The 14,916-nt window shown below is 35.1% G+C and overlaps 1 protein-coding gene across 2 annotated transcripts in view; it reads right to left on the bottom strand.

The window, feature by feature from the left end:
* Nucleotides 1-14,916, bottom strand: part of GPC5 (glypican 5) — a 1,396,728-nt gene that overhangs the window by 930,747 nt on the left and 451,065 nt on the right. For both annotated transcript variants that reach the window (XM_059902813.1, XM_059902814.1), the window contains exon 6: nucleotides 8,889-9,009. In XM_059902813.1, the coding sequence (XP_059758796.1) occupies nucleotides 8,889-9,009 (121 nt within the window). The remainder of the gene's footprint in view (nucleotides 1-8,888; nucleotides 9,010-14,916) is intronic.

Genomic DNA, 14,916 nt, shown 5'->3' with positions numbered 1-14,916 from the left:
ATTTTACTATTTCCTTCTCTCTTTTTTGTGTTATTTTATAGAATATTTTTTGACTATATCTTGAAAACCCTTCTATTGAATTTTAAATTTTTATATATTTTCAATTTTTGAAGTTCCTTCTTATTCTTTCATTAATTTTTTAGAAGCAATATATTAGTATTTTTTTAAGATACAGTCTATTCTCTCATTTTTTGGAGGATATTCATATAGCTTTGTGTATTTTCTTCTTCATACTCATCTATATTTTCCCATTTCTTTTTTTCTTTTATATTTATTTTTTTCCCATTTTACTTCAATGCACAGTGATCTTTGATTGTCCATTGATATTGGGCATCAGAAGCCACCTGGAAATTATTGTATATATATAGGGTATAATAGAGGATTTCACCACCATTCAATTAGATGATAAGTTGACTTCTCAATGGGTATAAGCCCAATCAGTATGTGGAATTATTTCTTCTAGAATTGATCAGTTTCTTCAAAGAAGAGTCATCTAATATTCTACATGAGTAGCTGGTACCTGAATGCTAGCATTCTGAAAACAAGCAGGTCAGTAAGTGACTTTTCACTTAGTTCCCCTATTTCCTGTCTTGTGGTTCATTCTGTTCTATATTCTAGCAGAAGTTATAAGCCAGGAATCTTCCTATTACAGTCCCCCCCACCCCCCCAGAAAACACCTTTAGACAGCAAGGGAGAAGAAGGAGTTATTTCCACTTTTTGAATATTACAAATAATGCTGCTGTCAACATTCATGCACAAAATTGTACAAATGTACAATTTTTCTTGTACAAATGTACAAAATTAAGAAAAGATTTTTTGTACAAATGTACAAAAAAATCACCTAAATAAAAAATATAAAAGTTTTAGTGTCCAACATTCTTTCAATATGTTTGACAAACAGAAAACCTGCAGGATAAATGGCTCAAATCTTAATAAGTAATAATGATGTGGCAGCATCAGAGTAAATATAAAGTCAAATATTTACCCAACATCAAACAGCTACATACTCTTTAAATAATAGAAAATAAATGATCAATGGCCAACCCAAACCCCATTACTTTCAAAAAGAGTTTTGAAACTTGCATTTCCAGTTGATTGTCCACTAATTTAAAAGGTTGGTTTTATGCTGACCATTGATTTTTTTAATGAAATGGCCAATAGTGAAGTCAATGCATTATACCACATATTCCAGAAAGTAACCTACCCTTGACTTTACTCAGACCAAACTAATTGCTAAATTAGATGACCATTCAATGTTATTGAGTGCATTTCAAATACTTTCTTCTGAACCAAAAACTAAACAGGCTTTGGTCACTACTGCATTGCTAATACAAAATCAAGAAGTGACTGTCTTTCTGGAATATTAATAAAGTAGGCTTGGGGGCATGATATTAGTGTGTAGTGGAGATCAGGAGGAAGGAGTCAGGGTGCTGTAGTGATTTCCTAAGCAAGGAAATGAGTTGGTAGAAGTGGAAGAAGTTCATAGTCAGCTGACACCTCATGGTCAAATAGTTTGCAATCAGGAATTGACCAACTGGCTCTTTGTCAGAGTTATAAGCTATTAACAACAGGAAACGTCTTCCTAAATGCATTTCATAGTAGGTGATTTAATGAAAAAAGCTTGGACAGTTTTCATAATTCAGAAATTTTGAGATACTAATATCTTTTTAAAATTCTGTGTCATTTTTTTTGTATTTATAAACACTAACCATCCACTGAGATTTCAATTAGAATCTCTTCTTAACCTACCATAGCTATTAAGTCACTATTTATCATATTGGTATCCTAGTAACAGAATGAGATAAAAGAAAAGAGGCAATTTAACATAGTTTTCCCTACATAAAATAAGAAAGTCTCTCATCTCTTCTTGAACCCATAGGTTGCGATTACTGAAATACACATTATAAAATATCTATGTATTTTGTGGTTTTAAGCAAATGGTTATGATGATTGCTCTTTCTCACATTTAAAAATCAAATTTATTTTATACATGAAGACATTTTTCTAAAGAAGTTTAGTCTCTCTATAAAAATGAATATTTGATAGAAACTGGTAATATCTTATATGTATTGGAATTGTTTGAAGAAATAAAACGTTATTTAAATCTACTACTTTTAACAACACTGTAACATTTATTGGTCTTGCAATAAAAGAATTATAGAAAATTGCTGTGATATTACTTTTTATGTTTCATACTGAAAGTAGGTAAAGTAATTTCTAAGCAGTGGGTCATTACCGTCCACAAATAACAGTGCTCAGCAGTTAGGATTTTAACCGCTGACATCATTTTCTTTGAAAAATGATAGATGTTATTTAACGCTTAAAGATAAATTGCTGCATAACTGTGACTTTTTTGTTGACAGCTTTGCCCTAAACAAACTTAGTCAATATGAACGAGAAGTTTCAAAATAAGTTTGTTAGGAGAGACAATCTGAATTAAAATGCTCATACATTTCCTCTGTCACATGTACTAAGAGGAATCAAGTGCTATTTCCTATCTATTATCGAAGGGCAATTCAGGCTGATGCAAACATCTAAGAAAGTTCATGTTAACCTTTTAAAATTCCATCCTTTACACAATTCCTCACTGGAGGGCTAATAGCTACCCTATATTTATCACAGGTCGTTTTCAAAGGTACAGGCAATGTCCACCTTAAGCACAGGTTTTGGAATGTAGGAAACTGCAGGAATGTATCTCTGAGGGTTTGTACGGTGGCTTATCTAGAGAAAGATGCCAAAAATCACAGATGGAGGGGAGCCGGGAATGACTTCCCTCTTTTTTCCGAGGTCCCTGTTCCCAGTTCAGAAGGACTTGCAGAGACAGTGAGGGGACTTCAAAGTACCTGAAATATTCCCTGAGGCCAAACTATAATCCATAGTTATCCATTTATATTGAATTTTCTTGGCATTTTTGTTCTTGGCAGGACTTAAAGATAGGGCTCGTCCTAAACAAATAAAATTAAAGCTGTTTTCGCTTTCTCTAGGAAGACTTGAAAAATCTTTTTTTTTAAAATAAATTTATTTATCTTTATTTTTGGCTGCGTTGGGTCTTCATTGCTGCGCGCGGGGTTTCTCTAGTTGCGGCGAGCGGGGGCTACTCTTTGTTGCGGTGCGCGGGCTTCTCACTGCAGTGGTTTCTCTTGTTGCAGAGCACGGGCTCTAGGTGCGCTGGCTTCATCAGTTGTGGCTCGCGGGCTCTAGAGCGCAGGCTCAGTAGTTGTGGTGCATGGGCTTAGTTGCTCCGTGACATGTGGGATCTTCCTGGACCAGGGCTTGAACCCGTGTCCCCTGCATTGGCAGGCAGATTCTTAACTACTGCACCACCAGGGAAGTCCCAAAAAATCTTATAAACTATTTTCTAATTAAAAATATTTGTTTTGTCTAGTAGGTCTGCGTCTTTATTCCCTTCTTGCCCCTAGGTTCTTCATGACCTTTTTTTTTTTTTTTTTTTTTTTTTTTGGCCATCCTTGGTGTACTCTCAGGTGACAGGAGCTCAGGCTAACATTTCTACTTTGGTTTGACTACTTTGGTTCCTAGAGCTCCATAATATTCCCTAACACTGATGCGTGGTCACTGCCATCTCTCACCTACACCCTCAATATGCAGGGAAAACTGAAATATATAATTTACTTCACATATAAATTCCTATAATTTTCCTAGAGAAAAATTTAGCAATATTTATCAAAATACTTAAAATTGTTAATGAATAGATTCTTGGTTACAACATTTAGAAATTTATCACAAGAGAAAAAAGTTGCAAAAAGATCTATGTCTAGGGGATATACCTATTAGTAGTCTTTATTATCGTGAAAATTGGAAATAACCTTAATGTCTAACTCAAGGTGCTTGGATTAAATAAAATTATAGTCCTACCATATGATAGAATAATATTCAGGCACTAGCAACCATATTGCAGAATATTTAATTCTGTGAAAACAAATTTATGTGTTGTTAGGTGAGTAGTTTGGGACACAAAACCAAATGTACTCTTTGTTTTATTTTAAAAAGTCAAATGTATACATAAGTACAAAAAAGTCTAGAAGGCTTATTTCCTGAGGCTTGTTTGTTGTCTCATAAGTGGTATAACATTTATTTTCTACTCTTTCTATTGGTAAAATAATAAAATTTGGTTTATTATAAGAGACACATAATTCTTCAGTAAGAAAAAGTTAATGTTACTAAATATCTTGTCTGTCCAAGATCAACTCTCTAAGTATCTGCAAGGTACCACATACATTAAATAAATGATTTCTCCATTCGTAGATTTGTACAGTACACATTTTTCATAAAATTCTGCTGTTTTATATTCTCTTCTAATTGTTTTAGTACAAATTCTAACAGGAAAGTAGCAATCTCATACAGTCTCAGAACTTGAATAGTATCTGTATACTGATGTTCCCAAATGTGCATTTCTAGTTCTAGGCTCGCCAATGAACTCTGGGCATGCCTCTGGGATGTCTAACGGGCATCTCAAATTTAAGAGAACCATTCATTTATTAATTTCTGGTCAACTCCAACAACCAAACCCCAGATGCACTCCACTTCCAGAATTCCTTTTTTCACTTCATGACATTATCATTCCACCTGGTTATCTTCCTTATACTCTTTCTCTTGTCCCAATTTCCAATCCATCAACAATTCCTGATAACTCCTCTTGCCACATCGATCCAAATCCATCTGTTTCTCATATTATCCACTCTTCTTATTCTAGTCCAAATCAATTTCTACCCTTGCTCTTCAAGTCCATTTTCCATAGTAAAGCCAAAATTATCTTTATAAAACATAAATTAAATTGCATCATACTCTGCCTAAAGCCTTTAAGTGGCTTCCTTTCCCACTTAGGAGAAGACTGAAATGCCCTACCAGAGCCTACCAGTTTCCCCTTAATTCATCTTATGTTTTCTTCTCTTCTGTATTCATTCTGTTCCAGACACATGGCTTTCTCTTTGTTCTCTGAATACAATTAACCTACTCCTGCCACAAGTCCTTGAATGTATTATTTCCTCTGCTTCAAACACAGTTCTCCCAGATTTTCCTATGATTCCTTCTCCCTTTCCTATGATTCCTTGTCAATCAGTATCAACCCAGCAGCTCCCCAACTTGGAATGGCCTCCACTAGCTCTCTCTTCTTGAGTGCCTTTCCCTACCTCATCTGTTCTGTGTTCTTGATTTGTTCACATTTGTCAGCTACAGGCATTGTATTTTCCTTTTCCTTAGAATATAAATCCCATGAGAGCAGGGTTGTGTCTGCTTTGTTCACCCATGTAACCTCAGTGCCTTGTGCAGAACCAGGCCCATAGTGGGAATTCAATAAGTATAAGTGGAATATTTTGAATAAATTAATGATTAAGACATTTACAAAGTGGCATTTTCAAAGTAAAATCCCTACCCACTTGTTTAATGACTCTAACTGCAGAGGTTACAGGGTAGAAAATGAGGTGTGCTCAATGGCAGGCCTAGAAGAAAGATGTTTGGGGGCTAACATATGGAGACAGTTTTTGCTAATAAATATGGCTGGCTTATTTCCATATACTTAGATACGGAAAAAAAGGACAAGAGGAACTTTTGCTTACCCCTATGATGAGAGATGGCATTTTTATAGTATACTGTATTGTCGACAAATGCATTTAATATCCATTACAATAAAAAACAAACTCCAAACACAAATAAGTGATCACTTAAATCTACAGATTAGATTCTGAAACATGTTCCTTCTTCTACTTCCTCCCTTGCTCCATACTTATTCCCAAATTAATAAATTCTCACTTATAGAAGACGATTTTCTGAAACTTTTCAGACCTGACCCTGTGGTGGGTCTTTTTAACTGCCCCTGGATATTACAGCACAGCAGCTGTTCCCGCTAGGACACACACATATGACCAGCAGTCAGAAGTCTGGCAAAGTCAAAAATTTCTCTTCATCTCCACGACAGCTGTCTTAGGAAAGAACATGTTCTAAGACACTAAAGTTGAATATTGTACAAAATATGACTTTCTGCTATCTTCTGTAAAAATCTAAATTTCAATCATATCATCCTAGTAGACTTTAAAAAGATAGACCTCAAAGGTAGCATTTTATTTCATATTCTCTTGTAACTCTGGAAGGAAACTTAAGCATGAATAATTGGAGATCTGCACACTAATATAAAGATGAAAGAATGGGACTCAATTTAACATGGGTGCTAAAAAAAAAAGTGGAATTATTTCCCTCTGCCACCTTGAAAAGGATATGGCTTTGAAATCTATGAAGCAAGAAGGGGCAAATGGTATGCCAAATGGGCAACATATCAGTGAACCCTCCTGTGAAGAATTTTTAATAAACCCTACATTTTCAGTATCTACTTATTTCTTTGTGAATATGGTTTTTTTACATGTACTCTTTTGTATATAGCAGCTCCATCCTTATTGCCTACAACAGGGTTTTCCATCTGTTTTTATAATGTATATATGTGTGTGTGTGTGTGTGTGTGTGTGTATACATATACCATTAAAACAGTTTGAACACACACCCACTCGACACATATTTATGTATTTCTAAACTATATGCATGTGCTATTGCACTGTTACATATTTTATATACCTTCCTACAACCAAAAAAAAAAAAAATTAAAAGAATGTGACAGAATAAATATACATTGAAGTTCTATATTTCCATTCTGCCCTCCAGTGGCTCAGCTTGTGAACTCCCTGGGGAATGCTTACCCCACGTTGGAGACCACTAAGCTTTGCTGTCTCTCAGTGAGAGGAACCACTTCTTATTAAAGCTCTTTTGATTTGATGATCCATTGTGCACTGGAGTTTTTGAATAATACAGATCTACATACCACATTATAGCCCATGATGCTGTGAGGTGCCACCTAGATGAAGGCATTTGTTCCTCCAGCTGCAGATGATATTGTTGGTTGCTGATGACTCAGAGCTGTGCTGACTCAGAGCTGAGTTAACACACCTACCTCCACCCCAGTAGCCCTCATCCAATCACTGGTCAATGTGGGACAATGAAGACCCACCTCCTTGTTTCAACTCAGGACAACCTGAAAGAGGCCTCCCAGCTCCTGAGGTCCTACTGGGTCCAGGCGAGGCTTCTGTTAAAGCTACAACACAGTTCAGTTGCTCCCTCTGTTCTGTGCTCCTCCCTCCAGCCCCTTACTGACTGCAGGGCACCCTGCCGTAAACCTCCTGCACGCACATCTCTGTTTCAGAGTCTCTTTCCCGGGGAACTCCAACAAAAACATATATACATCGGCATATACTTAGGAATCTAGTCTGTTTATGTGTCAAGTTCCTAATAGATTGTTTATTGGCCCACTGGAAATTTAAGAATTTAAAAATATCCTAAATTTTCTTGAATTCTCATTAGGGTCTCACTGAGTCCAGATTAACTTCACCTCGAGGTCTTCCTTGTTTTTTCTCATCATAGGGAAGCAAGGTTCCAAAAATTTGGCAGGAAGAGTGACTTCCGTCCTTCTGAGTGCCTGAGTGACAGTCACTGATGAGCTTATCATCCTGGCTTCTGAGGACAACAGGCTTTCTCCTTGATGACCTCAGCCATTCTAACCCGGGCTCTGGCCCAGCTTCTGCGGCTCACCGCTCCCTCCTACACTGTCACTTTAGCTCCTGCCCTTTTCCCAAGCAACTCAGTTCCAAGAAATGTCTCAGCACTTGCCCCACTAGCAGCATAAGGCACCTATTTACATTACCTTGGAGGTGCCTCTTTGAGGGAACTGGTTTAACTCACTAGTAATTATGGCACCACTTTTCTCTTATACTTTTCCTAATGGAACTTATTTTTGATTCTGCTCTCCAGGGTGAAAGCTCTGTTTTCTCAATGTACTAGCCATAGAAAGAGCAAAGTAGCCATTACTGCCTCCTGGAAAGGAGAAATCTATGGTATTGGACACAAGCCCCCCTATCTTGCTTTGTTCAATATGTAGAGACTCCCATAAAAATGGAATCCTAAGAACTGGCCCCATATAAACTTAAGTTTTGCAGAACAATTATGAGAAGCATACCAACCACTCTGGAATAATATCAATAAAAACTCAGTACTATGTTTAGGTATAGATTCTGACATAGAATACTAGAAGTCAGTGTCAACTATCCATACAAAGTTTTGCTTAGAAAAAATTAAAATATATGCACATATAAATTGTTATAAAAAGACTAATAACTTAAAAAATAGCGCTTCTTACCCCAAACCCCAACAGATGCAGAATGGAAGGTGGTTTTTACAACATGTAATATAATATTTGGCTTTCATTAATCAAATAGTTTGATGAAATATTCCTTTGACAGATACCTTCATGCTTTACTTGCCGTGTATTAAAAACAGCAGTATATACTCACTTAATTAAATAATATTATTAAAGATAAAACAAGTATTTCATAAACAACCATTAGGTAACATGTAAAAGGTGATACAGGAAATAAATACAAGAAATGCATGTGATTCATTTATGGCTTAACTTTTGTTGAAAATGCAGCAAAAACCTTCACAGCAAGGCTCAGAAAGTTGCCTGGAAGGTGACTTTGGCACCTTCCATGCTCTTCTATGTGTTTTCTTTGATGGTGACAGTAGTTCCCATGTCTAAAGCTTATTCATTAGGGATGAAGCTCATCCTTAGATTTTCATTATTCATTGAAACCCTGAAGCCATGGTTCCTTTTACAGATAGATATTGTCTATCCATTAAAATACTGCTGCACATTGACTGTATATGAAAATCACTCAACCAAATATTTCCAAAACTCTAGATACAAATAATTTATTCCAGTACTCAGTTTCAGGTAGGATTATCAGATAGGATTAACAGGTTGATCACATATAATAGAAAGTCATCACTAACTAGTTATTACTGAGTATACCAATAAATAGAGCATTGGCACTTACCTGAATAACATGCTTCAGTTTATCAATAATCTGATTTATCACAGGATCGGTTCCTTTGACTTTGACTTCAGGATTTCCATATTGGGCTTTGATTCCATTTCCAACCACACGCTGAGTATAGCTAACAAAGTGAAAAGTGAAAGATACACGACTTAATAACCTGGTCACAGTATTATCTGCCACAACTTTTTGAACAGATTCGAATTCAGAATCTTACTCCTTCAAGAGTATAAAATAATGTATTTTTTCTTGGACCAGAACCTGGCACAGCTGCAATGTTTTTTCCTGGTAAAACACTTAGCATGCAAATACAAACTATTCTATTGTTATCCTCTCAAAAGACCCAACCAAATATTGTGTTTTTAATACTACTTACCAATATTCCAAAAAAAGTTAATATACATCTCACTTTGTTACCAATTTTTGCTGAATTACATACATGTCTGAATCCATATCATCTGGGTCAATTCACTTCATTTTATACAGTAGTTAGATGAATCACAGTCATATTTTTTTACATATTGGACTACAAAAGAAATATATATATACATATACACATATACACACATATATATGTCATATGTCAACTTAGTATTCAAACAAATATTTAGATTCATCAGTCACAAAGATGTATTAAGTGCCCCCTCCTATATTCTAGTCCTATACTACATGACTGGGGTTATAAGGAGGTATAAGACTCAACTCTTGTCCTCCAGTACTCATTATATACCTGGGAATATAATGTATCAATTAACTTGTTCATTCATGCATTCATTCATTAGATTTTATTATATTTAAAAGTTCTTACTAGATTCCAGCAATATAACTATCTTTGTTTTCCTGACAGTGTGGTGTAGCATAATGACAAGTGAACAGTTAAAGCACACCACTAGGAATGAAGGAGACGTTCAGTATGTGGTAGGGATAGCAAGAAGGAAGAGTATATGCCAAGTGAGAGGTAGGGATAACACAAGTAGTAAACAATGAACATATGGAGAAGTTTATTTGGACCAAGACACTTGGGGAAAAACTAAAGGAGGAGTTATAGCTTGAGGCAGCCGTTGAAATATTAAGGTAAGGATAGGTCTTGGATGATGTAGTTAATGTGAACTCCAGGGCAAAAGATGACATCCCAGCAGGGGAAATCACAAAGGCACGTGAGTAACACACACAGGGAACCATAACTAGGCTTTTATTTACAAAGGGAGAGAACAAATGGGGGAAAGTAAGAGATGGGGGACATGCCCTGGAGGTTCCATCCCCTCTATGTTTAAGACTCTCCTCTGAGTAAAATGTTGCTTACATTAAAGTATCATGATAAAGTGGCCTCACAGACTTTTCAGGAAGCATTTTCACATAATTTGTAATGTAATATCCCTTCTCTGTATTTGAGCAGAGTATCACAATTATGTACGTGAACCTTCTGAATTTTCTACGGCAGTGGAAACTCTTTGAAAAGATAAAAAGAGGTTCCACTGTTCAGAATATGGCCAAACAAAAGGAGTTTCAAGGAATATCCAGTTATTCCCAATATTATGCATACCCAATGATCAATTTTCAAAAGTAGATCAAACAATTACTAATTATGCCCTTCCAATGACAGTAAATGATGGAACTCTTTGATATGGATAATACCAATTGGATGTGATAAGAATAATGATATTAATAAATCTTTTTATTTTTAAAACAACCTTGAACTCATTTCTTTATGCAGAAATAGAGGGTTTTAAAGTTAGGTATTCCAGTGTAAGTTAGTAACTTAGCAATATATACCAATAACAAATAGTAGAAGGAAAACAATTATGCATATACTATTAATGTGTACTAATATTCTTTAGTTAGGAAGAATCAAGTAAATTGTAAATATTAGGCTTCTCTTAACTTCTCTGTAGCACTGTTATATTTTTCTTCCAAATATTTCAAGTAGATTACACATGTGGCTCCTTTATTAGTGTGATCATTATTAATAATAATGATGAATAATGTGAATAAATAAATGGATAAATGATGACTATGATTCAGGCATTGTTTTAATTACTTTCTTTGGAGTTTGTCAGTTCATCTCAGTGACAATCATTTGTTGTAGCCATGAGAACGTGCCGCATAGACTTCAAAATAATGAAAGTGTCATTGACCAGGGCACCTGCTGCTTTGCTCTGAAATCTATTTCTATGTCTCCTCCAACCAATGACTGAGTGCAGCAGAGATACTAAAGCAGATCCATCACTGGAAGACATAGCATTCCCCTAATGGCTCAGGGGCCCTGCAGCCCCTGCTAAACCTGCCTTAGACTGCATCTCATGCCAGAATGCTTCCACTCTACCTTGCTTCCCTCTCTCCTTCACTCCGGGTCACGTTTGCGTCATGGCCAACAGCTCTTCCAGCCTTACCCAGATTCCTCCCCATTTTCACTCATAGGCATTTCCCTTAATAAAACTCCTCTTGTGTTTAGTCCTTCTTTGGCACTTGCTTCTTCGAGGACCCAGAAAAGTACACCATATAATATTTATATGATAATTATTCCCAATCTGTAGATTGGGGATCTAAGATTTGAATAGGTTAAGTAACTTTCCCAAGGCAACACTGTTGGTTAAATATAGAGCAAGGATACAAACACAGGGAATGTGAGCTCTAGATACAATCATTCAATAATTATGAATGAAAACTCCTGAAACCAACTAACATAAAGATCCAATTAGCTTGGTGCAGAGTGTTTGTTTTTTTAATTGTTTTGTTTTGACTTGATTTGTTTTTTACTGTAACTACAGCATTTCAAAGTCTTCACTGCTTCTAATTAAAAGGGATACACTATTTTCTTCAAAAACCTCTTCAACAAACAGTCATATATTACTAGATAAAGAGTGAAATAACAGCTGCTGGCAGGGTGAGACTAAACTAATAGACTGCAAGTTTGCCTTAAGATTTTCCTTTGTTTCACCTGAAATACAGACATAATGCCAACAATGGAAACTGAGACTCCTCTCTTAACTTTAAATAAACACTTACTTGGTTCACGTCTTGATTTATTTATAGACCATGAAACTTTCTTTTAACATTCAAGAATATTGTTCCACATTAATCCAAAGAATTGCTTATTTTTTGTTCTTAATTTTTACAGTTAATAACTAGTTAAATTTATCAGAATTACAATTGATCAATAATCTCCTTCCCAGCTAGTATATTATCGAATAGTTCAGGATCACTATTCTTAGGTATCATTTAAGTAACAAAAATATATTGCAAAGCAGGGCATTTAAGATACTTTAAGTGAAACATACTTTTAAAAAATTAGTTATTCTTTTCTGTTTTTGTAAGGTTAAGAACCACCACAATGCAATAGTGATATACACACACCAGAATGATTTAAATGAAAAAAGATGATACCAAGCGTTGGCACGGATGTAGGGCAGTTAGAACCCTCTCTCCTTGTGGACGGGAGTTTAAACTGATACAAACCACTATTTGACATGTATCCGGGTATATACTAAACAATGTTTACCAAAAGAAAGGTATAGAATTTTCGGAGAAGTACTATGCAGAATAGCCCCCAACTGGACAAAACCCAAATATCCCTAAACATTAGCATGGGCAAATAAATGGTAGAATATTTGCATAATGTCATACTATATAGCAATAAGAATGAATGAATTATAACTATATTCCAAATCTTATAAGCTAAATATTAAATGAAAGAAGCAAGATATGGAACATATGCTATGATTCCATTCATTAAAAGTTAAAAACTAATCAATGATGTTCCAAATCACCATAAGTACTACTCTAGGAGATAGCGTGAAGAAGCTTGAAGGGGGTTTCTGGGGTTCTAGTAATATGTTTCTTGATTTGTATCCTGGTTCCACAAGAGTACTCATTTTACATTAAAAAAAAATAATAATTGAACTGCAGAGTTAAAATTTGGATACCTCACTGTATACATGTATTTTCAACCTAAACGAAACATTTACATTGAAAACTTCTTGTGCTCTTTTTCTTAATATGCATACAACAGACAAATTTGCATTGAACAATGTATAAATAAAAGATCAACATAGGTATTTTAAACATGGGCTAAATGGTTTTGTCATCATAAAATTAGTAATTTAGGCTCCTAGTTTGACACAAAAACTCCCTGCAGACTTTAATCTGCATGCAAAAAATACAGTTACTAAATCAAAGTTTTTCCAACAGACTTCTTATATGAGTTTTTCTCATTATGAAATTTTAATAAATCATTAATCACTCTTTTTCCTCCCAAATGTACAAGTAATGGATAAAACATTTCAAGGAACCCTACAGAGGCTTCTTGACTTGAAAAACTGCTCACATTTCAATGAGAAGGCGGGAACAAAACACACACAAAAAAGAGGCAAATTTTTTGTTAGAGAAGTAATAGAGCCACCATCTGTGCCTGTTTCTTTTAAGCAGGTCTGGGAATGGATGACAGCAGTTTAATAGGAATACTCATTCCACAAGTATGACTTGTTTCTCATTAACATGGCAAAAGGCAAGTACGGATATATTTACATTCTATAAAAATGTTTTAAAATGATGATTAACAAGATTCCAGTTCTCTTTGTGTTCAACAGATGAAATATTAAAAAGAAGTGCTAATACATCTACACACGGTATGTCATTAGGAAGTCATTTCTCCTGACATTACCAACATTTCTTATTTGAAACACACCACGCTCTCTTGGCTGATATTAATTTCATTTTCTTGGGAATGCAATAGAATTTGTTTCAGATTCACATCAAAAGTATGGTATTTTGATGTGCACTTATACAATTTCAGGTGGAAAAATATATAAAATCTGACCCTGGAATTCGTTATGAATCATTAAAGTGATCTGTCTTAGAAGTTTTTGATAGCTTCACTGGGACAAGATATAAGAATATGATCATTGATCAGAGATGAGAAAAACACCTTATCAGGGGCTTTCTCTTTCTACCATTACTGCTATCTCTGTTAGAGATTCAAGATTGAGAATAGGGACCATGCTGGTGGTGGTGGTAATAATAGCAGCAGTAGTAGATGTTTTGTTTATATCCTTTTTTCTGATTTGGTTAGGTGATTGTATATTAAAATTCCTTCCATTTCCAGAGTTTTGAGTCTCCTAGTTTTAGGAGTGTCTTTGACTCTGGTAAATGCATTGCTGTCTCTGGTTTAAAGGTCTGGGAAACACAGTGTAGGTATTCATCAGTGAACCCCTTCCTCCAGAACAAATTTCTCTTTCAAACCATCTCTGGGCCCCCCTTCTTGGTTTTGGTAGCAAATGGGAAGTAAGTACTAGTGATCTGTTTTCTGTAACTTTTTCTCAAATACCTGGGTGACACTGGATGCCACTGCTGAATGCTGTTTTGTGCACATGCGGCTTCTATACAGCCCTTCTCCTTGACAGTGAAGGTCTTAATCTTCAAACTCTCAGAACAGATAGGAGTCATGTGATTGATTTTATGTGCCAGGTTTAAGAGAATAACCTTTCATGATAGGTAAGAGGCCTAGAGGGGATTTAGAGAATGCAGATATCTGTAGGATCAATTCAAAAAGATTCAACCTTCTGTGATTCCATTATCTCACTTCAATTGTTGAGCCACAAACTATTTTTAAGTTAATTTCTACCATTTATTTGACTTTACAATTATAGATAATAATGTCTAAGTGTGAAATATATGTTTCTGACCTTAAATAATGAAGTCAAAATAAATAGAATTGATAGAAACCTTATTATGGACTTTATTATTATTTATAGATAACTAAGTACCTACTGAGGATATCACAGTTTGTGATATCTTACGGAAAACACTCATTAACATTATTCTAATAAGGTAATATCATGCTTTGTATAGCAATCAACAAAGAATTTTTAGCAGATCACTGCATATAACGTTATATAAATTTCATTTCACCAACAGTTTTTTAGAGACATTACAAAATCCTAAAAGTCCCTAGAATCTTACACAGTTTTTTTGTATTGTTTTCCAAATGTAATTGGCACCAACATTAGTTAAACTTCAGACATGAAACTAA

The sequence above is a fragment of the Balaenoptera ricei genome, chromosome 18, assembly GCF_028023285.1.
Source record: "Balaenoptera ricei isolate mBalRic1 chromosome 18, mBalRic1.hap2, whole genome shotgun sequence".
NCBI classification, from domain to species: Eukaryota; Metazoa; Chordata; class Mammalia; order Artiodactyla; family Balaenopteridae; genus Balaenoptera; species Balaenoptera ricei.
The sequence above is the reverse complement of the archived record's forward strand: the minus strand, read 5'-3'. Positions and strand labels throughout refer to the sequence as shown.